This window comes from Muntiacus reevesi, chromosome 1 (assembly GCF_963930625.1).
Source record: "Muntiacus reevesi chromosome 1, mMunRee1.1, whole genome shotgun sequence".
Classification (NCBI taxonomy): domain Eukaryota; kingdom Metazoa; phylum Chordata; class Mammalia; order Artiodactyla; family Cervidae; genus Muntiacus; species Muntiacus reevesi.
In genome coordinates this window covers 223,989,700-224,017,213 of record NC_089249.1, presented here as the reverse complement: position 1 = coordinate 224,017,213, position 27,514 = coordinate 223,989,700, and the positions used below count along the sequence as shown (strand labels likewise).

Here is a 27,514-nt window from a genome sequence, read left to right as displayed (position 1 = left end):
TTTTAACTACTATAAAGACTACACAGGTGGTTCAACAGAATTTACTTGTATATTTTCCATTTTCTATACTATTTGAAGGCATAAGATAGCTTGGAATAAGCTTTCTACAAATACTGTGTTTTAAGTTTATCCAGTAAACTAAGATGCAGTACAGTTTTTATACAACTTAGGAGATTAAAAAAAAAAATCTCCACAAGAGAAAGCAACTCAACAGGCCCTGGTATTAAAACATTTTTCCAGAATAAACAGATAGGCAATTGCATTAAAAGGCAGTTTTCAAATATTTAAATTACACTAAGATTCCTTCCAAGTATCTGCCTTGTTCAAACCAATGCAACAAATTCTTATATTGTTAATTGTAGGGCATGGATTTTTGTTAAATGTTGATCATTTTACTTTCTTCATTATCAAAAATCTTTTACAGTGTTATCAAGCAGCAAAGTAAGTTGCATAAGCTCTCTGTTCAAGGTAGAGGTGCCAATACCCCATGGTGGAGGTGCGAGTTGTGAAATCAATGGGTACACTTTAGCAGTAAGTAGTGCATGAAGAAACAGTAATAAGTGGCCTAAATACAGAGTTGGACAGAATTAAACCAGTTATAATTGCTCAACTAAAACTAATAAAGGTACATTCAAAATAAAGTTTGAGATTATAATTGGTATTTAGAATCAAATCTGAATTTCTTGATAAAATATAAATCTGTTCTTTTGAAATTGGAAATGAAACTGTCAATTGATAGAGAGCTAGAGACTTATTAACCCCTTCTACTTAGATAAGGAAATAAGTGACAAAGTCTCTTGCACTGAAGTATGTATTTTAACAGCTTTACATGTAATATTCATATATAAAAAACTTTAAGTGCTTTTCTCCAATTTAAAAATCTAAAGAATTCAAAAATAAGGCATTCAATATTTGAAAAAAGTACAGATTTACAAAATGTGTATATTCTGTCATGAAAACTCCACACCAACATTATACACTTGGAAAAAAATACAAACAGGATATATTACAAATTTATGTAAGCAATAACTTAGTTCACACCATGCAATAAAAAGTACATTAATCAAGATACACAAGCTTTTGTAGGTTCTAAACTGAAGGACTTTTTTTCTGCAGAATCCTTAAAACCTGTGGCACTTAAAATTTGTTAGCCTTTCTACTGAGAGGTAAATTATACACAACAATGATGAAAAAGATTAACAGACCAGTTGTCTATTATGAATCATTCCAGCTTTGTTCAACAATGGCCGAAACTCTTTTCTCATATTCTCGTTTGTTTTCCTGATAAAGCTGTGCTGCCTGACTATTGGCTGGACTATTTGGATTCGGTTCATCCAGCAGAGACTAGAAGGAAAGAGAGAAGAAAAAACACATATGTAGAGTTATTTTTTTATATTAACATGGGTCAGATATGGAGCACAAAAGTTATAGAAAACAGAAATTACTTAATGAAAGCAATTAGTATGTCTCATGTATTTTCAGATCTAAACACTTTCAGAAATAGTTTGATAAATACAGGAAGAAGTTTCCTATTGCTACAAAACTTAAGTTTTCAAAACAGGTAGCTCTCAATTGCCTTAAGACCTCTAATTTCAAAGAAACTGGAAAAGAACAAATATTCTTCAGCATACTGCGCTATTAAACGGGAACTAAACAATTTGACTTGGTTAATATACAATGTCTATAAAATAGCTCAGCAACTAACATTTTCCAAAGTTAAACTCTATTATTGTGATAGGTTTGCAAATTCCTGACAGTAAGTTAGGTAGTATACCTTACTTCCTTTAATCAACAAAACATACACACCTAGGAGCAAGGGAATATATTAATAACAGGAAGGCTGAAAATACTGTTTATGACTCAAATTAAAACAGAAGTGTGACAGAAAAACTTGAAGGCCACAAACCAAAATATCACATCTGCTCCTCTCAAATGCATGTAACTAAAACTTGACTCCACCCCAAACCTTCCCCCTAAACTGTCATTCAAGGTCAACTCTGAAATATTCTGCCAGAGTGCTTTGGTGGATAGTTACATTACTTTCCTTTGAAACAGCATTTCTTGGATGGGGCAAAATGATGCCTCTCTGCACTGCAGCTTCTTGATGCCTCTCTGTTTTTACTAAACAATTATCTTTCTCTCTCCCCAAGATTTTTTCATCTTTTTCCATAACCTCTGGCTATGCTTTCTAGGCATGAATATTTGACCTGTGAGGGAATTTCCTGGTGGTCCAGTGGTTATGATTCTGCACTTGCATCACAGGGGGCACGAGTTCTATCTTTGGTTGGGGAACTAAGACCCCAAGGCTTCAAGATGCAGCAGAAAAAAACAAACAAAAAAAAAAACCCAAAGAAACAAAACAAAATCACTTGATCTGTGAGAACAATTTATACTTTAATTTTATCAGGAAAATTATCATGGATTTGATCCAACATGGTCACTAATCAAAACGCAGATCAGTTGTATGAAAATCCTGAGGATTTTGTATGAGGTCTGCCACTGGTAACCTTAGTGTTGGGAAGGTTAGTTTGTTCACTTGGCCTTTAAATTGATACTAAAAGAATCAATTATATTCCATAGAATCTTGAAAAATTAAGATGCATTCTAACACATGCTTACCTGAATTGATGTTAAGATAGAAGATACATCGTATGTTGGACTCCATCTATTCTGAAGGATATCTAAACATATGCTACCATCAGCATACACTGCAAAGACAACACTACAATTGGTTACATGTTAACTTGATCTTATCTAATAATTAAACAGTAATTTTTTTTTTTTACCACAAACAAAATGCTTGGCTCAGTCAGAAGCCTTAAACATTGTTTTATAACTAAAACTTTCTGTCTCACAGGAAAATCAGTCTCAAACTAAGGACTCTTTACAACATACCTTTTGATGAGGAGGCTGAGTGAGAGTTAAATTTTTTCAACACGTAACATAGCTGCTGCTGCTAAGTCGCTTCAGTCGAGTCCGACTCTGTGCAACCCCATACACGGCAGCCCACCAGGCTCCGCCGTTCCTGGGATTCTCCAGGCAAGAACACTGGAGTGGGTTGCCGTTTCCTTCTCCAATAACATATAGCAAATCTGTTTAAATTCCACACTTCTAAATATTCCCAAATAAAGCTCTTGGGGGGGGAGCTAATTTTTTGAAATAGCAATTCTACTTTAAAAGTAATAATGATGCATATGCAAAGTTTTATTTACAGCATGTTCCCTATAATACTCTTTACAGAAATGAAAAAACTGCAAACAATTTGTGGTCCACAATGAGGGAACTGGCTAAGTAACAGTGTGTTATTAATGGCACATACCAATACTGCTGCCAGAAGCGATACACATCTACCATATGTTAATGTAGAACGACATCCCTAATATATTACATTAATAAGTTTCCAATTACTTATATAATTCCATTTCTTGTAAAGAATCATTTACAAATACTTTAATTTGAAGTACAGGCAGTCACAAAAACATTTGTAAAACTCAATGCCAAAATGCAGATATCTGTAAATAGCAGGATTATGAAGGATCTTATTTACCTTCCCTTGTACTTTGTTTTTCCAATAAGTATGCATTCTTCTCGTAATAAAAATAAGAATCAAGTGATTACTGTTTTAAAAGTCTAACATTTGAGAGTGGATTTTTTTCCCCCTCTTGAACTATGTGAGAATACAAACAATGAACATAAATGTTTATCCACTTGCTAGATTATGTATATGTACAATAAATTTACAAAAATAGAATCACTGTGTTGACAAAGAATAAGTGCATTTAAATATTATCGACTATCAAATTGTAGAAGGCTTCACAGAACAAGTCTGATCACTCTACATCGAAACAGGAGTAAGTGAGGCCTTTTTGGGGAGAGGAGGTAAATTACACTTAATACTGTCATTCTTCAGGACTCTATCCTTGGTCTTCTTCCATCTATACCCTTTACACAACTTCTGGGGGCAACTTTATTCATGGCCTCAATTACTATCTATGTGCTAGGTATTTCCAATTGTTAGCGTTAGACCAGATTTAACTCTCAGCTTTAAAGCAGTATAGTTAATTGCTTACTGTGTACCCCAGAGGAACATCAAACTTAGCAAGTTCAGAGCAAAAATCATCACTTCTGTAAAACCCATAAGAATGCAAAATCATTTTAAAGTTTTGAACTAGTAACTATTTTTGAGAAGTAATCCAAAAGTAAATTAGAAACCGAACATCCCATCAACTGATAAATAAACAAAATGTAGTCTATTCATACAATGGATTATAATTTGGCAATAAAATGAAGTACAGTTATGTGTTACAAGAGATGAACCTGAAAACTATGCCAGCTGAAAGAAATCAATTACCAGGGCCACATATATTATATGACTCCATTTATATGCAATGTCCAGAATAAGCAAACCTACATAGAGAAAATAAACCAGTGGTTGCCTATGGCTGGGAAGCAGGGAGGCAGGGGGATAGGAATGGGGAGTGACTGCTAACAGGAATGGGATTTTTTTGGGAGTGATAAAAATGTTCTAAAATTGATTATGGTGATGACTGTACAACTCAGTCGAGATGCTAAAAACCATTGAATTGTACAACTTAAATGGGTGAATAGCACAGTATGTGAATCTTTTAATAATAGAGATTTAAAAAAAAAAGTAAACTAGGAAGTTAATGAAGTTTTCCACTCATAGTGGGAAAAAAGGGAAACCATGCTATAATATGGAGGTATAACAAAAATAACCAAAGGACCTCCCTGGTGATCCAGTGGTTAAGACTCCACCCTCCCTATGCAGGGGGCACAGGTTCCATCCCTGGTTAGGGAACTAATATCCGACATGCCGCACAGCTCAGCCCCCCAGAAAAAAAGAAAAAGGATATTTACTTAATTTTACATATAACATGATCTCAATTTTGAAAATTTGTGTGTAGTTTTACAGCTAAACTTTAAGCTACAAATTCTTTTTAGTATCTTTCACATGCTGACAAATAAATAGGTATTACTTTTAAAAATCAGAAATTATTAAAACAAAACTTTCCTCAAATCAGGAACCTTGGTAAGATTCCAGACTAAAAAAGTATGGTTAATACTGACATGGAAGCAACATAGAGAGCTGGGCCCTAATAATGAAAAGCATGGGCAACAACTAAAAGGATGAAACAATGCTTTCTTCCTCCTATCATTTGCAAAAGCTAGTAAAATGCTACTTACCATTTGGATGAAACATTTTGGATAAAAACCTAACAGTTGGCGGTTTATTTGGATATTCTTCAGAAAATTCTATCACTAGTTTAAAAGTACCTAGATAGAAAACAAACCAAAATAATTACAGTAATGACAAGTATAACTTTTCTATCTTGTCACCAATGAATTCCCAACCCCACGCTGGCTTTTGCACAACCACACAAAAAGTAATATCAATTTTGGTTTAGTATATAAAACATACTAAATATACTTCTATTTATGTATTGATAATATACAACATTGGCAAGCATTTGGGGGTACAAGCACTACTGGTGAGAACATTGTCATATTTTTGGCAGGCAATTTTGCCCTAGCTACCAAACTTTTAAATGCACATTTGAGTAACTACAGATAATTCACTATAACTTAGAAGGAGGTGCCAAATGATTTTGAGAGGGGCTAACCATCATATGACAAAGGACTCAGACTGGAGGTATGGCCACTAATGTGAAAAAGTCTTTTCTGTTCCCATCATTTAAGTACATCAAGAATCAGGAAGCATTAGTGTAACTGTCTACTGTTGGTTATAAACCAATACGGTACATTTTTGGTCAGCCTAAATCATTATTTGCTGGTCAAGAGACAGGCATTAAAAAAAAAAATTATGCATTTGTAACAAAGTCAATCTGTTCAGTGTACAAAGAGCTCTCAACTCAAATTACAAATCTATTTAGCAGACACAACCACCATTAAAATATAGTTTTATGTGTTTATTCACTATCCAGAGACGTTTTACTTTGAGGAAATACACCTGAAGGCTGGATAGGTGCTCCAACAGTAAGCCTACTGTGGGCTTACTCAGTAAGTTGAAGCCTATTCCTAATGAAGTCAATAAAAGTTTAAACCATTCAAGATGTCTCCACAAGCTTCTCTCCTTATTTTATCAATTAAAAAAAAAATTCTCAACCTAAATTCTAAACTCATGACTTCAGTCTACCAAGATCAGAGGCATGTATTTAGTAAAATATTTAACATTCTATTTTCACTGTTCATATATTCAATATATAACCTCTACCTCTTTAAATTTTTTGTTGTTTGGAAATTTGGGATTAGGGAGGCCAAAGATACAAACAAAATCAAAGGTGATATTTAATTCACATTCTCATATATTAAGAATTTCTATGAAATGTATAGTTCATTAGCAAAGAGCCTTATAACCTAATATATTTTTAATACCTAATGTTATATATTTTTACATTTAATTTTTCTTCATTACAAAATGTACAATGTAAACATTTCAGGTAAACACAAATATGAAACAGCTTTAAGCTTGCTTTCTTCTTATTTATGGGGTCTCTGGACCTCTTTATATACTCTTACTGCCAATCATACCAAGCTTCAAATGTGAGGTCACTGAACGTGAAGATGGGAAGAGATGCATGCAACAGCACACCATTTTATGGCATTTCCATATATAGCATTTAAAAATATTTCAACTTTTTGGTTGGTACAAATTCCCCTAATTAAAAAAAAAAAATTCCCTTAATTTTTAAACAATCCATTCTCACAACTGGTATAAACTGTCTCCAGCACACCATGTGCTGCAACTGTTGATACTTGTTGTGTTAGAAATGATTACTCAGGGAGATCTTAAAGTACTTAACTGTAAACTCATTACACATTAACCTAAGTAACATTTAACAAAAATAACTATTTCCCCCACCAAGTTAGTGAGAAATGTAGCACTATTTATCTGCAAATCTCTTAAATGATTAGTTTAATAGAAAACAGCTGCATTCTCTCAGGTGTCTCTGCATTCAATCTGTTGCAACATGCTGTTCTGTTTGAGATACATGAAGAAAATCAGGCCTCTTCCAAATATGTAAAGGAAAAAGGAAGGAGTATTTTCACAGCCTTTTCAGAAAAAGGTAGATATTCTTTTTTGATGTTACATAAAAGAAATGGTAAAGTTTTTAAAGGTTAGCTGCAACATAAAATTTGAAGCCATATAAACTTTTTGCATCATTTATATTAATGACTATTGCACACTGCATGTATCTTTTATCCATCCATAATTTTCTAACGCATTGGCCATTTGGAAAATACCAGTTCACTGAGTTATCCAAATCATCTAAATGTTGTCATATTTTATTTTGTATATATCTGTATACACCAGGGCTTCCCTCATAGCTCAGTCAGTCAAGAATCTGCCTGCAATGCAGGAGACCTGGGTTCAATTCCCAGGTCGGGAAGATGACCTGGAGAAGGAAATGGCAACCCACTCCAGTATTCTTGCCTGGAGAATACCAAGGACAGAGGAGCCTGGCAGGCTACAGTACATGGGGTCGCAAGAGTCAGACATGACTTAGCGACTAAAGAGAGAGAGAGATACACCATCAAAAACAAAGTCACAACCGGTGATACCATCTACTAATCTCATCAGAGAAAAAAGAATTGGGAAACCATAATTTATCAGCAGCAACAAATCCTGTCAATCACTTTCCTCAACTTAATTTAAAATCTTCCCTGGTGGTTCAGATGGTAAAGAATCTGTCTGCAATGTGGGATACACAGGTTTGATCCCTCGGTCGGGAAGATCCCCTGGAAAAGGGAATGGGTATCCACTCCAGTATTCTTGCCTAGAGAATTCCATGGACAAAGGAGCCTGGCAAGCCACAGTCCATGGAGTCACCAAGAGTCAGACACGACTGAGCAACTGACACTTTCACTAAGAATATGGCAACCAAATACATACTCAAATTTAAATAACCACAGTTTGTCAGTCATTCTTTCAAGTAAAAATGTTCCATGAAAATAGCAGTAATTCAAGTTGCAACTCAAACAATTGCAGAATCTGCTTTCCCTCCAACCACCAAACTGGTATGCAAGAGAAGTGCCATATGCATACTTCCAACTTCACCAAGCAGAATATCAGAAAGCAGCATACTCAATGGTCAGAATTTAGCAATATTAGTAATTCCCACTTTTTCATCAGAACATTTTAATGTGAAACTGACATCTTTTATAAAAAAAAAAAATGCAAAAAATACGACTCCCAGCACAGTCTGGTGCCACTGTTTTGGTATGTGCCAAGGCACTAAATTGCTTAGGGCCAGTTTTAGTCACTAATGCTTTTGTACCATCAGTGCTATGTTAATACAATAAAAAAGGTTAAAAAAAGCCTTACTATTGCCATGAAGACAGTTTTGTACAGGGAACCCCTGAAAAGGTCTCAGGAAACTTTTTTCCTGAGTTTGTGGACCACCCTTGAGAATCCTTGGTATAGAGTAAAAAGCTGAACCCCTTGAGTACCTCTCTTCAACTCCTTACCCACGCTCCACCCCCATTTAGAGGTAACCACTGAGCGCAGTATGGTATACAAGCCTTTAAACACACGCACACACACACACTTGCATGTATGCTAGTCAGTAAAACTGTGGTATTATAACATATATTCTGCAACTTTTGTCTCCTCAGACATACAACCAGATCTACTTATTCTTTAATAGGTACATAATATTCTACAGTCTAGATATTTAATACTTTGCTTAACCATTTCTTCTACTGAACATTCAGGTTTTCTCCTTCAAAATACTTCTGCAATCATTATTTATATAAATAACCTTGATGGGTTAATTCTGGAGCCACTGTGCTAAGACAAATCTATTTAACACATTTTAAAAATTCATGCTATATTAGGGAAACTTTATCTGGTTAAAGTCAATTTAATAAGTTCAACTATAAATACACATTAGAACAAGTTTTCCCTTTTTCTGGCTCTTGGTCAAATACTGAATTTAAGATGCAAAAGATTCTGTAGAATGCTAACTATTTACAGGTGTCAAAAGCTAGCTGTTAAGTGAAACTACTGGCAGTTATACACAATTAAGAGCACTGATCAACATACATAAAGTTAAAAATACATGATTATTACTCTTCTGATGTCTACCTCAGGGACACCTTTAGCACGCTATGAGGTCATTTAAATTTACCCCACCACATAGGCCAGAGTTCAAGAGCCAATATAAAAGTAACAATGAATTAGCAATGAAGGTGATCAAGCTGACATGGGAAGAAAGTTCTTTGTAAACTATGAATTCTCAGTAGCATTATTTAGTTTTAATCTGATCTATTATTAATAGAAAACGGCCTTAACTAGACAGATTGGTGTTATAATTTCCTACTTAAAAGAAGCCTCTTAATACTATGGAAAACATACTGAGAATGACTTACCATCTTCAAAGGGTGTCCCTTCTGGTCTGAAAACAAGAAGATTTCTGATTAAAAAAAGTTTTTATTTCTGCTTTTTCCTGAGTTTCAAAGAGTAGAAAGGATAAACTCAAATAAGAGAAAGAGGAGCTCATTCTGATAATTTGTGGAGTATTTGTTAATTTAATATCACCTTAGCCCTGGTGATATTTTTATTTATATACACATAAAAGGGGCTTCCTTAGTGGCTCAGACAGTGAAGAATCTGCCTGCAATGCGGGAGACCCAGATTGGATCCCTGGGTTGGGAAGAGTCCCTGGAAAAGGGAATGGCTAACCACTCCAGCATTCTTGCCTGGAGAATTCCACGGACAGTGGAGCCTGGCGGGCTACAGACCATGGGGTCACAGAGTCAGGCACAACTGAGCAACTAACAAACGCAAGACATAAATAGTAACTTCATTTTCCAAGTTTTCCTTTTAGAATGGTTTTATAAAAAACAAAAGAAACTTGCCATAATTTTTGCACAAAAAGAATTCAGTTTAAAAATACCAATCCTTTTGTAAATATATGTATTCTTAACAGAAAAATTCCTATTTTCAATATATATCAGTAAGATGGAAGTCAATACCCTTTAGTTTAAGGCAATTATGATACCAAAGTGTCCTGCTTTTCAAAAGAGAAATAGCTCTCCTTCAACTAGACTAAATTTATCTGATGTCACCAAGACTGCCAGTTTCTTTTGCCCACAACTTTTCATTGTACCATATCCCTATCTCATCTTTCCTGAGCAGCAACATGAAGGTTACTTTTTTTTTAAATTGCTTTACAAAGCTGGATCAGTAAGGTTTAATTATTATTTGCAAGGTACATTCAAGATCTCAAAGCAGCATGCTAACAGCCTGAATTTAATATCACTTTACTTTAGAAGGGTGAACCACGCTCATTTTCCCACTAATTTTTAATGTAGACTCTTAAAATGGAGTCAATGGCAATTCAGAATTCTGCTTACAGAAGTGTTCCTTTTAAGTTTTAGTGCAAAACGCTAGTACAAAAAGAGCAACAAAAGGGACTTCCCTGGAGGTCCAGAGGTCAAGAATCCACCTGCCAACGCAGGAGACACAGGTTCCATCCCTGGTCTGGGAAGATCCCACAAGCAGAGGAGCAACTAAGCCCACGGACCACAGCTACCGAACCCGTGCACTCTAGGGCCCTCATGTCACAACTACCGAGCCCGTGTGCTCCGACTACTGAAGCTCGAAGGCCTCACTCTGCAACAAGAGAAGCCACTGCAATGAGAAGTCAGGGCACTGTAACTAGAGATAATCCACACACAGCAAAAAATAATAAAGAAAAAAATTTTTTTTAAAGAGTGAAAGAAAATAAAATCCAGTTCAGGAAAACCAAAGAAAGAGCATGAAGAAATAATGCTTTTATACAAATAAGCCTATGTGCAATATATATGTAAAATATAAAACTGCACTTTAAAAGGCTCCATTCAGCTATTTCTCATTAAGCTGTGAAACACTTTAAATAATAAATAAATAAATAAATAAATTCTTACTATGGTGGAAATTATCAATATTTTTGGTTCCTACTCTTTTCACAGTTCTAGTAGAATGCATACTAAACATTTGCTTGGCACATTTTGTACAAACTAACTTATCATTCTCCTGTAGTCTCAAATGATATTTTTATCAAATAAAACCCAGTGATTATAAAATCAAATTTTACCTCACTGCCAAAACTCTTTATCAGAATTTTTTTTACCTTACAGTTTCTGTCTCAGTTCCCTTTCCTAGCTGTTATACATTCAATTTCTTAAAAGAATCACCATACCTACCATTTGTTATTTCTTTCAACTCACCCAAATATAACTGCATTCCACTGCATGATGTTGTTTTCAGATGGTGCGCCACTGACACCCACAGGTGGGTCCTCTTGCAATCTACAAATCCAGATTAGAAATTTTAAAAGTTGAACATTATGGCCACTAAGAAGGCCAATCAAACATCTTTGAACCATCTACTTTGAGAAACAAACTAAATCCATTTTCTTGTTCTTGTGCTGCGCTGGAATAAACCATACCACTTTAAATGGCTTGGGAGTCATCCCTCTTCAAATATCACCAAGATTAAGATATCTGTTCAAGAACTACTTTTAACAATAACAACAAAGGAAAAACCTCAAGTGCAAAAAAACACTATCAACCATCAATTTTGCTGTTGTAAACACGCAAAGGCTGTGTGTGTTCTAACCAAAGCTACTTGGGCAACATGACCACCAAAAAAACTCTCCCCCAAACAAAATATAAAGACCCCACCTCAGTGTAAACGTTAAATGACTGAAAAACACTTGCATCCAGTTTAATCAGCAAACTAGTTTTGCACAGTAGAGCTACTTTATTCCATTCGCTTTAGTTAGTAGCTTTTAGAGTAGGCAGAGCTCTGGCTAGGTTTTCCCTCAGTCCCTATTTTAAAAGCTCTGCACCAATACTGCATTTTATCTCTCAGATCATGCGTCCATATACAAAGCTCTCTTCCAATACCTGTCACAAATTCTTGCAAACGAAGACCCTTGGAAAACTACCGAAGATGCCAAGCACACAACTCAGAATCAAGCAGAGAGCTGCAATGAGAAATCAGGGTACCAAAGGCCAGGAACCTCGAAATTATTGGAATTTCACTCATGGGAGCTAATCTGAAATCTATGGTTTCAAGCTGTAGAAACCGAACTTTGCACCAAAAGGAGTATCTCCTTTAAAAACTGTCATCTCAGGGGGAAAAAAAAAGTAAACGGGACACTAAATATACATATACACAAACACACCGTCATGTGGTATATGATTTTTGGAATTAATCCCCCCAAAATGGCTTTAAATCAACCTCAAGCAGTACAAGTCAGGACGAAAAGAACCCTTGGAAGATACGCTGCGTGATACCGCCCACCAAAGATAAAGGCTGAGTTACCAATACACTCAAGGCCAAACTGGGCAAAGCCCCAAACAATGGCTTCCAAGTGCCTCATTTAAAGGTTTACAATGAAGCTGAGAGGTTACTTCCTGATAAGCCAATCCAAGTTTTTACACTGGATTTTTTCTCTCAAGCAGGGCAGGTCTCCCTAGAAAAACACTTAAAAATGCGCACGGGAGCGTAACGCTAAGTTTTCTTGGATATTTTCTTCTCCGTACCTGTAAGCATTCAAAGGAAAACAAATTGGGGGGGGGGGGGGGGGAGTCACTTCCTCCTCATCAACGCTAACACCTCCTAACAAAACCCTGTTACAAAGGAGGCTCAGGGAGTATCAGGTTAGCGCCAGCCTCCAGGAAGGCATTTTTCCAGACTTTGGAGGCTATAGATAGGTCTTTATACACCAGGCCACAGAGCTGAGTTCCAGAAAGCACTGGCAGCCGGGTTTGCCAGCCCGACTCCCAGCCCTCTAAGCCAGTTCTCAAGGTCCTTTCAGGCGGGCGGGGGGGAAAAGAGTCGGGTTTCGGAGGATGGGTTAACAACCTCCGGCCCTCGCGCATCAGACCCCACCCTCGCTGCAGAAAGAATGGGGAGGCAGGCGGGGGTTGGCCCCAACCCTGGCAGTCTGAAAGACGGCAAGGCCATCGAACAAAGCTGACTGGTGTAGCTAGCGGTGGAAAAGCTTCTGCAAGGGCTCGCTCTGAGGGCAGAGAGGAGAGGCACCGCAGGGTGCAGAGGCGAAGGATGAGGTTTGAAAGCTAGGGCGAGGTATCAGGCAACTGGCCGCAATGGGCAGCAGGGAATCGTAGGACAGACCATAGCCATCTTTTTACTTTTTTGTGGGGGTAGGGTGGCGGTGAGGAAGTATCAACATTTCTTACGTAGGACAAGTGAACAACCAAGGAAAAGAGAGTGCTAAAACGGAGCTAGAACTGGGCTTCCGTCTGTCCCCCTGGGCCCACAGTGGCCCTCTTAGGGTCAAGAGGGGAAGGTGTCCCGGATCCCCACCCTAGCCCCGTAGCTTTGGGGAGGAGTCGTCATTGAGGCGAAAATGAAGGCCCTTACCGCTTGAAATCCCGCATAAGCCTCCTCCGGGCCGGGGTCGACATGCTCCCCAGCAGCCCCGCGGTCAGTCTGAAAGAAAAGAGTCCCGCGCAGCCCCCCCACCCCCCGGCGCGGCGGCCGAATCACTGTGGGTCACCGCCGCTGCCGAGGTTGCACAAACAACCCTGCAATGACGTCTCCCTCCGCCGCCTCCAGATCCCTCCGCCCTCCGCCGGTACCATGCAGTGAGGGGTGGGGGAGAAGGGAACGGGACGTAGGAGAGCTAGTTATGGGAGCCCCTCAGCAGGGACCTTATCCTTTTTGTCTCCTTGAACGAATCGACCAATTACTGTTCTCTATGCTCAGACTGGAGGGTGTGATTAGGAAGTACCGAAACAAACACCAACCCGTCTCCCCCTCTTTCACTAGTTTAGGCTCAGCCGGGTGGGGAGAGAGGGACGCATCCGGGGCCAGAGATTTCAGGGAAAGGAGGTGGGATGACGTAAGGTCACGTGACTGCCGGCGGCGTTGTCAACAATCCACCTCCGAGGGGGAGGGGACGAAGTATCTAGAACCACGTGTCCCTATGACGCCATTAGGACAGATCACGTGAGAACGTCGCCTGGATCTAACTTTCACCCAAGTCTATCGGCCCGGTAGTTAAAATTTACGGGCTGAGGGCTGGTATGCACTTTTATTAGTTTTTTCCTCCAGTTTGTCCTGTGAACAGCTATTGATGAGATTGTGTCGGAAGCAGTAATTTGTCTTGCTTCTTAAATCTTTAAAATAGAGCCCCCCCCCCAAAAAAAATAAATAAATAAATAAAAGAGCCCCAAATAATTTGGATTTAAAACTCCCCTCTGGTTGGCTCAATGGCTTATCAAATCTGGCATCTGAGGAAAAGTGAAGGGACCTCCCTTTTCCTCAGCTGAATGCTGAGGCCCATACAAAGCGAAATCCCCTGAAATGCTTCCTGAGGGCCACCAAATATTACTGTATGAGCATTGCAGTGTGTTTCCAGGGTTGACAATACTGGGCAGAGATGAAAGAACGGTGTGCAGATTGTTTAATGTTTGTTTACAATCCCCACAGGATTACGGAATTTTGTTTTTCCTTTATGAGTCTGCTCTTACTTGAGGCTTTGTGTCAGAGTCTTTGGATTTGTCTACAGTTGGAGTACCGTTGTATTTGTCAAGCAATGCGCGGGTTTGATCATAGAGAGTGTGTATAAAGGGAGTGTAGGTGACTGGTTGTCAAACCTAAAAAGTTGACTCATGTGGGGGAGAGATCATGCAGTCGTGGATAGGGGTTGTATATCTAACCTGAGTAACTTATTTCAGATTTGCAACACTAGTAAGTTAATGGCCTGAAATGTCCCCCACCAGGGCTCAGAGATATTGGCCGTTGGATTTCTGACATTATTTCTAGTCACTGAGTTCCCTTCCTCTATCACCTCCAATTCTGTTTTTAAGACTTTCTCCTGAGCTCTTTAAGTCCATTTGGGTGATTCCTCAACCTAAGGTGTTACAGGAAGAGAAAATGAGGAATATGGCATTTGGCATACTTTCATTGAACTAGAAAAGGTTAATTTCCCCTACTTTTCTGGTACCTCTCCTTCAACCCCTGAATTCTTTCTCTTGCTTTTATTAACTGCCTTGGTGATCAGGTTAGCCAGATCTAATACTTGATAGATACCCCTTGACAAATGCAATTTCCTAAGTCAAAAAGTTATTTTCTTATTTTCATTTTTTTTCCTTCCTGTTCTTTCGGAGAAGGCAATGGCACCCCACTCCAGTACTCTTGCCTGGAGAATCCCATGGACAGAGGAGCCTGGTAGACTACAGTTCATGGGGTCGCTAAGAGTCAGACATGACTGAGCGACTTCACTTTCACTTTTCACTTTCATGCACTGGAGAAGGAAATAGCAACCCACTCCATTATTCTTCCCTGGAGAATCCCAGGGACAGGGGAGCCTGGTGGGCTGCTGTCTATGGGGTCGCACAGAGTTGGACACGACTGACGTGACTTAGCAGCAGTAACATAGCAATTCTTAACTTTCCTATAGCTAAGGATGGAGACATACTGTTAGGGTTACCCTACAGTGAAATGCTAAAGAGAATTAAAAAAAAAAAAAAAATCTGTCATGTCATTTGTTTAGCAATTATAATTGTTTTGGAAATCTACAGTTCATGGTTTTCCAGAATGAAGTAATGCTTTTGATCAAATCAAGTAAGTTTCATTAAAGTCCGAGAGCTTTATTGTATAAGCAAGAATCATACGTTGTCCTGGTTACCAACCCTGTCATAACCTAGTTGTAGAAAGGATAGATTTAAGGCTATAATTTTACAGGGTAGACTCAGTTGCTCTAGATTGTGAGCTCACTGAGAGCAGGGACTCTGATTCATGCTTTGATCCTTGGCAACATTATAAGTCAACAACAAATATTTAATAAATGTGCTTTACAAGTCTGGGTCCAGTATAAGATTTACTGTGATACTCATAGAAAATATAACATAGTTGAAAAACTTTTCAAAAGGAAAGACAATTTTGAATATTTTTATGGTGATAAGCAAAAACCATAACTACCTCTCTTTCCCCTCCGTCTCTCAATAAAAGCTGTCGCAGCATAGAAACACTTAGGAATGTTTTAAAATACCAATTTCTTTACCCTAACTCATTTAAATCAGGATCTCTGGGGTTGGGGCCTTTTAACAAACTCTCTAGGTGTGATTTTATTTTTTATTTTTTTCTAGGTGTGATTTTAATGTGCATGTTGGGGTAAGACCAACTGGACTAGAATTTATTGGATAATAATAATGCTTTCTCTTATTCAGAAGCAAAGTGAGATTTGGCCTCTTACGCTTAACTTTTTTTTTTAGCAGGAAAATGAAAGCCGTAACGAAAACAGCACTGCCTGGGCATTTCCAGTGATATTCTTTTTATTCATTGGAGGCTGTCACTCAATCCGAACCCCATGTCTAGTTCTTAGACGATTAAGATTTGGGGTGCCTTGTATGTCACTCTATTTTGTGGTGGAGCCCTTTGAATTATTTGCTTTTCCAAAGAGGGCCTTTTACGAGTTTTGAAGTGTAGAAAGGGAATTTTTTTAAAAGAGAATTACTATGACTTCAGGGAAAAAATTTTTTGGCATGTAAGAGGTGTTCAAGAAATGTTCTTATGAATCGTCTTATCCCTGTTTTAAGGATGAACGTCGACAGCTGAGGTTAAACACAGATTATGTAACATTAAGATAATTAGGTAACTTAGAAAACTATAATTTTACAAGACTTCCTTGGAAGTCTCGTTTTACAAGAAGTCTCTACCTGTGACACCAAGCATCCTTTTAGGAACCAGCACAAGAAGCAAGTGTTCTCGGGCCTGCGAGCGTCTAAGATGCAGGTCGGATAAACTTCCACCCCGGTTCCCCTTCCCTAGAGGATTTGCAGTTTCTCGAGCTTTTGCCAAAGTATGATCCTCCCCTGTCGCGGCTCAGAACCAACCTTATGTAGTGGCCCCAGTTTGACCGACAGCTGCTCGTATTACCGACCTCCACCCGCAGGGAAGCTTCCAGTTAACCCCCACAGGAACTCTTGTCCACGCGTTTCCATTTTCCCTTCCGGGTCGGGCCTGGCCGGTTTTCCGGTCTTGCGCAGTAGACCCTAAGCCAGTGACCTGCTGCCCCGTTGCTATGGTAGTAGGCAGCCGGGAGCTAGCAGGCTAGGTAGGGTGGGAGTCGCTGTGACTGCACTGAGCCAGGCTGCAGGATCACAGAATGGGCTGAGGCAGCGGCGGCTGCCCGGACGAGGTCGACGGTGGGGAAAGAGGCGCGGCACTGGTCTGGGACTCTAAGACTCCTGGTTTGAGGAGCGGGCGGGACCGAGGTTTTCTTGGGTCCCGGGGCCTGATCTGTTGGTGACTGCAGCTTTGCGGAAAACTTATATTTGATGGGGCTTGACGAGACGTGTGGGAACCCTACCCATGATGAATAGGTGACATGTAGTGAGAGCATCTTAAAGCTTGGTGGGAATGATGGAAACAGTAGCAAGTTCCCCCAAGTTCTGGTGGTGGCCGAAGCCACATAAAGACGCCCTGCTACCGAGCTGGCAGAGTTCCCAGAGACAAACACGACTCTTGGAAAAGAATCCTAGTTTTCCTTTTCCCGTAATTTAAAGTATTAGTTTATTGTGATATTGCACTATCCACGTTGAATAAAGGTATGAATGTTTAATCTTCTCCCTCCCCCCCCCCCCCTTTCTTTCCATAAAGAAAAAACCGGGCTTCAAAATGGAGATGTATGAAACCCTTGGAAAAGTGGGAGAGGGAAGTTATGGAACAGTCATGAAGTGTAAACATAAGGATACTGGGCAGACAGTGGCCATTAAGATATTTTATCAGAAACCAGAAAAGTCTGTCAACAAAATTGCAATGAGGGAAATAAAGTTTCTAAAGGTTTGCTTCTTTTACCTTAATTGCTCTCTGTAAGTCAAAAAAGAGATTGTTATAAAATAAAAACTTATATAATGAATATTTCAGTTAACATAGGTATTTGGAATAGAAAAACAAGTGTGATAGCTTACCTTATTGTGTACATTTTGTAATTTTACAGTGGTAGTAGATAAATGTGCTTGTGTATAATGTAACAAAAACTGCCAAATGTGAAATAATTATTCAATTATTTAGTTTTATAACACTTAATAAAAATGTCTGTGTTTGTGCCAGATGTTGTGACTATAATGAGGTGAGAGACAGTACCTGCTCTTCAGAACTTTTATTATTTAATCAGAAAGACAAGAGGACATATTAAAATAACAGTGAATTTTAAGTAACTCACAGTAAAAGCCAGTGATTAACACAAAGTCCTACTGGATAGGGAAGATTTCTTGGAGGAGGTGGAACTTGAATTGGGCTTTAAAGGGTATGTAGGATTTAGGAAACATAAACAGCATAAGCTCGAGAGCCTAAAGCAAGACAAAGAACCAAGAGCAGAGCAGAGTGGACAAAGAGCATTTGCCTGTAGAGTTTCTTATACAGAAGTGGAAAGAAGTGAGATGAGAGAAGTAAATTGGAGATAGGTTTTAAAGTCTTCTAAGCTAAGAAATCAAAACTTGATTTTTCCGAGAGATTTTGAATTCAGAGTAAAGAAGTGGTTAATATTAATCTAGCATTATTTTTTTAGAATAGAGGACTATAGATTGGAGGACTGAGAAAGTAAAAATAGGGAAATGTGTTCTGACCTTAATTCAAGAATCCTTAAATGTGAGGGACCTTGCTAGAATGCAGCACTTTGAATTGAAAGTAGTAATATATTACTAAAGAAGACATGAAAGTGTAGAAGGCAACAAAGAGGAGGAATCAAAGGTATCTTTGAGGTTCAGTGATTGCTACCATTGGTGGAAATATCAGAGACTCAAAAGAGACCTGGTTTGGGAACTAGTTCAGTTTTAAAAATGTTGAATTCGAGGTGACAGGAAATCAGTAAAGATGACCAGTAGGCTTTTAGACATGGGGAACAATATAAGGAGTGATCAGGGGACAAGGTAGAATTTCATGTAGGTATGATAGATCCACCCAAGGGAAAGACTTAAGAAGTGTAAAGAAAAGAGCATTAACATTTCTAGAGGATTGGGTACAAAACTAGTGATTTAAAAAATATCTATATATACATATGTATTTTGTTTATTGGAATTTAAATGCTTTAAGGTTCATAGTCTAGATGTCTATATGATGAAATAAACAGCTTCTTGTTCATTTTTATCTGATACTAAAGTAATATTCTTTTCTTGCTTTGTAAGTCTGTATTAGATATGATGGAGCAATTTGCTTTCTAAATAGAAATATATTAGGCATCTGTGGATCATTGGAACTGCTCCATTTCTAGACAATGAAAAGGGAAGTTAAAGTCAGTAGAGATGTTATGATTTTGTGAGAGATACCTGTCCTTATCCTGATGACCTAAAACATAATAATACTGGAAGGCAACTTTGTGCACCATAAGTGAAATCTGATTAGGAGACCTTTTCCCAGGCAATATCTTTTGCTCTTTTTTTTCCACCTTTGTTGCATTTAAGCAGATTTTTTCCCCCTTCTTGATTGTTTTGTAAAAATAACTGATATGTGGCAAGAACACAGAGATGAATTTGACAATTTACTATTGTAATTATTCAAGCTATTTTGAGATACCCTAACTTTTCTTCCCATTGGTTTATTTCTTGTAGAATTTTTAGTTTAATCAAATCTAATTCCACAAGAGACATTTTTTGGATTAGTTAACATTCTTAGTCTAAAAACAACAGCCATAATGACTTAATTATAACTAAATTTTTATCTTCTAGAATTTCATTAAATAAGTTAGAGTAACTAGTGGGAATATCTGTAGAAAAGTTTTCTGTTTATAAAAGAAAACAAAAATAAACAACCTGAAAAAGGACAGTGGAGTATTTCTGGGGGTTTCACGGTTTATCTGAGGAAGTCACTGATCCCTTATCCCTAGATGCTGCTGCTGCTGCTACCGCTAAGTCGCTTCAGTCATGTTCAGCTCTGTGCGACCCCATAGAAGGCAGCCAACCAGGCTCCTCTGTCCATGGGATTCTCTAGGCAGAAACACTGGAGTGGGTTGCCATTTCCTTCTCCAGTACCCCTGGATGGATGTTCCTTAATGCTTATTAACTTGCACTCACCCTTCTCTGCTTTTGCCTTTAAAATTACAACTGGACAAGAAAACAGTAATTTTCCATAGTTGAAGGATTATATTGTAGTATCCAAAGGCAGTCTTTTTTTTTTTTTTTTTTTTGCTACTGCCAGCTTGTTGCTATAGCACTCTGGCACCCCACCAACCAGGGAAATTGGAGCAAAAATAGGAAAGGAATCTGGCATTATATTTTGGCATGTTTTTCTCTGTTAGTCATGTTTTGAGGACTTTAGTTTATATATTAGTACAGATAACTAGAAAAATTGATATTGTGCCATTGGAATAAAGGCAAATTTTTTTTCATCCAAGTTAACTTTTTGATGAATTCAACATCGAAAATATACCCCTTAATTTTTAACCAAAGGAATAAATATTTTTGGTAATTTGAAAAAGTTAAATATTTGAGAATTGATTGTAATTAAGTCAGTGTGTTAAAAAATAGAATAAGCAGCATAAAATGTTAAACCTCTTTTAGTTTTCTAAGATGATATATTCCATTATTGACATTTTGAAATTACCTGTAGTGAGTGCTTACCAATGTAAAAACGTGTTTCATTGCTTGATAGAATCTTACAATGAGCAAAAATGTACCCACAGATAATTGTATATTTATATAAATTTCCTATGGATGTAAGTGGGTATTTCACATATATGAAAAGTTTCTAGATATTTTTATATCTTTTTGTTACAGTGTGATGAATTTATAACCTCCACCTGGAACTTAGCATTTTACTCTTGAGACTTCAGGACCAAACTCAGTAATTAATTTCTATAAATTCTGATTACATGCTCAGTGGCACTGGAATTCATGCTCATTTGAAACCATAAGGACCTTTTAATCACAACCAATTTAAAGGATAGGGCAATATCTCTTAGCAGAATACAAAGTTACATTTCAGCATGTTAACTCTGAATTATTTTAGAAAGCAACCAAATGTCAACTTGAAGTAAAGCAATATATCTCCCTTTGTTCTATAAATATTAACTATTAAATAAATAAACATTTAAAAAATAGGAATGTAAGCAAATCAACAAATTTTTTATTGAAATGCATGGAGGAAAAGAAACTGAGAATATTCCTCTTTTTAAAATTATATGAGTCTTGTGCTGGTTTCGGCAGCACATATGCTAAAATTGTGAACGATACAGAGAAGATTAGCATGGCCCCTGCGCAAGGATGAAAAAAAAATAATAAAATAAAATTATATGAGTCTTATATGTGCAAATTATGGTGCATGAGATACGTATTAAAAATCCATTTCTTTGTTGATAGCAATTTCATCATGAAAACCTGGTCAATCTGATTGAAGTTTTTAGACAGAAAAAGAAAATTCATTTGGTGTTTGAATTTATTGACCACACAGTTTTAGATGAGTTACAACATTATTGTCACGGATTAGAGAGTAAACGACTTAGAAAATACCTCTTCCAGATTCTTCGAGCAATTGAATATCTTCACAATAATAATGTAAGTGCTTAAAAATAACCCAAACTATAGGAAAACTGTGAATTGTAAGTGCCTTTTAAACATTGTTCTGTTTTTATGAAAGTTGTTAAAATTATTTTTCTGTACAATATTGACATTGTGAAAATGAAAAGAAGGTTGGGGGAATTACTACCTTATAATTCAGTCACAAAACCAAAAACCATATTGAACACACAATAATTGTAACCATAAAGCAGACCAACTCTGAGATGCTAAAGAGGTATAGAAAAGTCAGCAGTCAACTCTGGCGTCTTTTATTAGTGAAAGTATATTAAGACATCAAAAGTCAAGCCAGCCCAGATGATGGGAGGTCTGGAAGTAGAAATTGGAGACTAAGCCAGGGGAATGGCAAGAGAATGTGGATGCCTTTAGGGAAAGAAAGGAGAGAAAGTGGCTGAGGAGTGTAAGAGCCTTGTCTTTTAAATCAAGAAAGAAAAAAAGATCAACTGTTTTGATTTTTAGTGTTGCCTTTTAACATTGTTTAGTTACTGTTTATTTCAGCAGGTTTTTATGGACATACTTTGTTCCCAACATGAACTCTACTTTCTGTAAAGTTAGACATAGTAAGTGATATTAGGCATAACATCTATATAGCCTAAGCTTTTTCAGATACCTTAATTTCTAATAGTCTGTCTCAGTAATAGTGCATCTCCTGTTGCAGCTTTGTTGTAATGGCATCTAGGACTCAGATTGTAATTTCCTTGCCCAAATGGATCCAAGGGGAGGCAGTATAATGTAATAGTTAACAGCACACAGTCTTTGGAATCAGACTATGCTAGATTTTTACCTAGTGGCTTATCTACAGATAACCACACAACTTGTGTAGCTCACAGTTACATAATGAAAGGTAGTCCCGATACTCTGTGGCCCCAGGAAAATTATCTAACCTTTTGGAGCCTCAGTTTCCTCATCTGTAAAATAATACTATAGTACCTCACAGATATTTTTGTAAAGATCAAATTAAGTAATAGCTACATAGTGTTTAGCACTGTGTTAGGTATATTTTAAGTGCTCAATAAACAGTGCTGATAGGGAGTCAGATATACTTATCTCTATCCCTATAGTGTCTTGCCTGTAGTAGACTAAAAACATTTCTTGAATAATGGGTGACACCAGTCTGAGAGCAGAAAACTTCAAAGAGGAGGTAAAATTAAAGTAAGAATTTTGAACTTAGGTGTTTAAATTCAGGCACATAGGGAAACAACCCAAGGGCTTAAGAGACAATTGAGATGTCATTGATACACATACGAATATTACTAAGCCATGAAAAAGGGTGAAACATCACCATTTGCAGCAGCATGGGTGGACCTAGTGAATATCATACTAAGTTAAATCAGACAGAGGAAGATAAATATATCATTTAAATGTGGAATCTAAAAAATAATAGTAATGAATCTATATACAAAACAGAAGCAGACTCACAGACATAGGAAACAGCCTTACAGTTACCAAAGGGGAAGTGGGAGGGCTAAACTGGGAGTAGGATTAACAGATGCAAACTACTATATGTTAAATAGATAAACAGCAAGGATTTACTTTATAGCACAGGGAACTATAGTTAATATCTTGTAATACCTATAATGAAAAATAACCTGCAAAATAATATGTATATAACTGAATCACTTTGCTGTATATCTGAAATTAACACAATATTTTGATTCAACTATAGTTCACTAAAACAAACAAAAATGGCTTAATAGAATCAAAATGGAGTAAAAATGTAAATGATACTGAAACTAATAAAATGAATCAAAAAAGTTCAAGCACATAGAGCTAATAGAGCAGAATTATTATCATTGTAATATGGAGTTCTATGTATTTTGGGAGAATTTCACTACAAAATAAAGGAGAATCAAACTCACTGTTTGAATCCAAAATTTGATAATTCATATCATATACAAAAATTAACTCTAAATGGGTTAATGACCTAAATGTAAGCGCCAGAACTATAAAACTCAGAAGAAAACATAGGTGGTAATCTGTGTGGCCATGTATTACACAATAATTCTTTTTTTTTTAGGCAATCATTCTTTAGATATGACATCAAAAGCAAAAGTAATCAGAATAAACAAATTGGACTCCATCAAAGTTAAAAACTTTTGTGCATTGAAGGACACAAGAAAGTAGAAAGACAGTTCACAGATGAGAGAAAATATTTGTGAAAATCATATATGATAAGCAACTAGTTTCTAGGTTATATAAAATACAATTCAACATAGACAACCCAATTTAAAAATGGGCAAAGAATAATAGCAAGTATATTTATTTAAAATCTTAGTAGACATTTCTCCAAAGAAGATATACAAATGGCTAATAGCACATGAAATGATGCTCAATATCTTGAGTCATTATGGTAATGCATATCAAAAATCACGGTGAGATACCATTTCACACTCACTAGGCTGGCTGTAATTTAAAAAATAGACAAGAACGAATGTTGGCAAGGAAGCTGAGAAACTGGAACCTTTATACACTGCTGGTGGTAATGTAAAATGGTGCAGCTGCTATGGAAAACAGCTTGGCAGTTTCTCAAAAAGTTAAACATAGAATTAGCATATGACCCAGCAATTTCACTCCTAGGTATCTATCCAAGAGAATTGATAGCATATGTTCACATAAAAACATACCCAGGAATGTCATATAAGCATTATTCAAAATAGCTGAAAAGTAGAAACAAATTATATTAGCTGATGAATGGATAAACAAAATGAAGTATACTCATATAATGGGATTTATTCAGCCTCAAAAAGGAATGGATTGCTGATGCATCCTACAGAATGAGTGAAACTTGAAAACATGTTGAAAAAATCAAATGCAAAAAACACATAAGTATAAATTCCACTTAAATGAAAAATTCAGAAGAGGCATTTTTGTCTCCAGATACTTAGGAGTCCAATTTGTCTGGGCTTCCCAGATGGCACTAGTGGTAAAGAATTTGCCTGCCAATGCAAAGACCTGGGCTCAGTACCAGGGTTGTCGGAAAGGTTTCCTGGAGAAGGAAATGGCAACCCACTCCAGTATGCTTGCCTGGGAAATCCCATGGACAGAGGAGCCCGGTGGGCTACAGTCCATGGGGTCCCAGAGTTGCACACGACTGAGCATACTTCTTTGATTGCTTTTGCTTTTGATGTCATATCTAAAACAAGTTTATATTTGTTTATTTTTGAAGAAATGTCTATTCAAGTTCTCTGCCCATTTTTAAATTGGATTATTTATCTTCCTATTGTCAAGTTGTATTTTCTATATTTTGGATAGAAGATCCTTGTCAGATACATGATTTGCTATTATTTTCTCTTTTGGGTTGCCTTTTTGCTTAATACTGTTTTTTCCCCCCTTCGCTTAGTTTTTTTTAATCATTTCTTTCTCTTTATTGATATCGTTTATTTGGTGAGACATTCTGTTGATACTTTTCTTTAGTTCTTTAGATATGGTTTCCTTTTACCTTGAACATATTTAAACAACCAAGAGAAGACTCTACACATGGACATCACCAGATGGCCAATACCAAAATCAGATTAATTATATTCTTTGCAGCCAAAATGGAGAATCTCTATACAGTCAGCAAAAACAAGACTGGGAGTGGACTGTGGCTCAGATCATGAACTCCTTATTGCCAGATTCAGACTTAAATTGAAGAAAGTGGGGAAAACCACTAAGCCATTCAGGTATGACCTAAATCAAACCCCTTATGATTATACAGTGGAAGTGAGAAATAGATTTAAGGGACTAGATATGATAGAGTGTCTGATGAACTATGGACATGAATTGAGGTTTGTGACATTGTACAGGAGACATGATCAAGACCATCTCCAAGAAAAAGAAATGCAAAAAAAGCAAAATGGCTGTCTGAGGAGGTCTTACAAATAGCTGTGAAAAGAAGAGAAGCGAAAAGCAAAGGAGAAAAGGAAAGATATACCCATTTGAATGCAGAGTTCCAAAGAATAGCAAGGAGAGATAAGAAAGCCTTCCCCTGCAATCAGTGCAAAGAAATAGAGGAAAACAATAGAATGGGAAAGACTAGAGATCTCTTCAAGAAAATTAGAGATACCAAGGGAACATTTCATGCAAAGATGGGCTCAATAAAGGACAGAAATGGTACGGACCTAACAGAAGCAGAAGATATTAAGAAGAGGTGGCAAGAATACACAGAAAAATTGTACAAAAAAGATCTTCACGACCCAGATAATCACAATGGTGTGATCACTCACCTAGAGCCACACATCCTGGAATGTGAAGTCAAGTGGGCCTTAGAAAGCATCACTACGAACAAAGCTAGTGGACGTGATGGAATTCCAGCTTAGCTATTTCAAATCCTAAAAGATGATGCTGTGAAAGCACTGTACTCAATATGTCAGCAAATTTGGAAAACTCAGCAGTGGCCACATGACTGGAAAAAGTCAGTTTTCATTCCAATTTCAAAGAAAGGCAATGCCAAAGAATGCTCAAACTACCGCACAATTGCACTCATCTCACACACTAGTAAAGTAATGCTCAAAATTCTCCAAGCCAGGCTTCAACAGTACGTGAACCGTGAACTTCCAGATGTTCAAGCTGCTTTTAGAAAAGGCAGAGGAACCAAAGATCAAATTGCCAACACCCACTGGATCATTGAAAAAGCAAGAGAGTTCCAGAAAAACATCTATTTCTGCTGTTTTATTGACTATGCCAAAGCCTTTGACTGTGTGGATCACAATAAACTGTGGAATATTCTGAAAGAGATGGGCATACCAGACCAGCTGACCTGCCTCTTGAGAAACCTGTATGCAGGTCAGGAAGCAACAGTTAGAACTTGACATGGAACAACACACTGATTCCAAATAGGGAAAGGAGTACATCAAGGCTGTATATTGTCACCCTGCTTATTTATCTTATATGCAGAGTACATCCTGAGAAACGCTGGGCTGTATGAAGCACAAGCTGGAATCAAGATTGCCAGGAGAAATATCAATAACCTCAGATATGCCGATGACACCACCCTCATGGCAGAAAGTGAAGAAGAACTAAAGAGCTTCTTGAAAGTAAAAGAGGAGAGTGAAAAAGTTGACTTAAAGCTCAACATTCAGAAAACTAACATCTGGTCCCATCACTTCACGGCAAGTAGATGGGGAGACAGTGGAAACAGTGGCTGACTTTATATTGGGGGGCTTCAAAATCACTGCAGATGGTGATTGCAGCCATGAAATTAAAAGACACTTACTCCTTGGAAGGAAAGTTATGACCAACCTAGATAGCATATTAAAAAGCAGAGACATTATTTTGCCAACAAAGGTTCATCTAGTCATGACTATGGTTTTTCCAGTGGTCATGTATGGATGTGAGAGTTGGACTATAAAGAAAGCTGAGTGCAGAAGAATTGATGCTTTTGAACTGTGGTGTTAGAGAAGACTCTTGAGAGTCCCTTGGACTGCAAGGAGATCCACCCAGTCCATCCTAAAGGAGATCAGTCCTGGGTGTTCGTTGGAAGGACAGATGTTGAAGCTGAAACTCCAATATTTTGGCCACCTAATGTGATGAGCTGACTCATTCGAAAAGACCGTGGTGCTGGGAAAGCTTGAGGGCAGGAGAAGGGGACGACAGAGGATGAAATGCTTGGATGGCATCACCGACTCAATGGACATGAGTTTGGGTAGCCTCTGGGAGTTGGTGATGGACAGGGAGGCCTGGCGTGCTGCAGTTCATGGGGTCTCAAAGAGTCGGACGTGACTGAGCAACTGAACTGAAATGAACGGAATAGTCTTTTTCTCGCAGGTTATGTATGGGCTTTTTCAGGCAAAGCTTCTTATTGACTGCTTTTTCCCCTCATGCATGACCATATATCTTTCTTTGCACACCTTTTTGGGGTTTTTTTTGTGTGGAAATTTTGTAATTTTTTGTTGAGATCTGGACATGCAAAATAATACATTGTGGCAATCTGGAGATCAGAATTTCCCATGTCTCAAGG

The 27,514-nt window shown here is 37.5% G+C and overlaps 2 protein-coding genes and 1 non-coding gene across 5 annotated transcripts in view; 2 read left to right on the top strand and 1 right to left on the bottom strand.

Moving 5' to 3' along the window:
- Nucleotides 1-30: 30 nt before the first annotated feature.
- Nucleotides 31-16,920, bottom strand: UBE2B (ubiquitin conjugating enzyme E2 B). Of its 2 annotated transcripts, none has more exons than XM_065918555.1 (6): nt 16,900-16,920; nt 11,254-11,334; nt 9,412-9,437; nt 5,206-5,295; nt 2,620-2,708; nt 31-1,344 (listed from the first exon to the last, which is right to left on the bottom strand). In XM_065918555.1, exons 2-6 carry the CDS (start codon nt 11,277-11,279, stop codon nt 1,216-1,218), a joined length of 360 nt encoding a protein of 119 aa, XP_065774627.1. In that variant the 5' UTR covers nt 11,280-11,334; nt 16,900-16,920; the 3' UTR covers nt 31-1,215. The 2 variants fall into 2 exon arrangements, with proteins under 2 accessions (XP_065774627.1, XP_065774626.1); XM_065918554.1 differs by lacking the exon at nt 16,900-16,920 and adding an exon at nt 13,421-13,580.
- Nucleotides 16,921-17,683: 763 nt separating this feature from the next.
- Nucleotides 17,684-27,514, top strand: part of CDKL3 (cyclin dependent kinase like 3) — a 33,523-nt gene continuing 23,692 nt past the window's right edge. For both annotated transcript variants that reach the window (XM_065918559.1, XM_065918560.1), the window contains exons 1-2: nt 17,684-17,848; nt 21,361-21,555. In XM_065918559.1, the coding sequence (XP_065774631.1) occupies nt 17,684-17,848; nt 21,361-21,555 (360 nt within the window). The remainder of the gene's footprint in view (nt 17,849-21,360; nt 21,556-27,514) is intronic.
- Nucleotides 21,192-21,299, top strand: LOC136156736 (U6 spliceosomal RNA). The gene has a single exon (XR_010661220.1). It is a non-coding gene; the product is annotated as a U6 spliceosomal RNA (small nuclear RNA).

Bases quoted from the DNA above. Each gene is read 5' to 3' on its own strand.
- UBE2B (XM_065918554.1), bottom strand. From the start codon at position 13,464: ATGTCGACCCCGGCCCGGAGGAGGCTTATGCGGGATTTCAAGCG. The intron at 11,335-13,420 runs GTAAGGGCCTTC...CTGGATTTGTAG, and splicing joins CTTATGCGGGATTTCAAGCG to ATTGCAAGAGGACCCACCTG. The intron at 9,438-11,253 runs GTGAGTTGAAAG...TCTTGTTTTCAG, and splicing joins TGGAATGCAGTTATATTTGG to ACCAGAAGGGACACCCTTTG.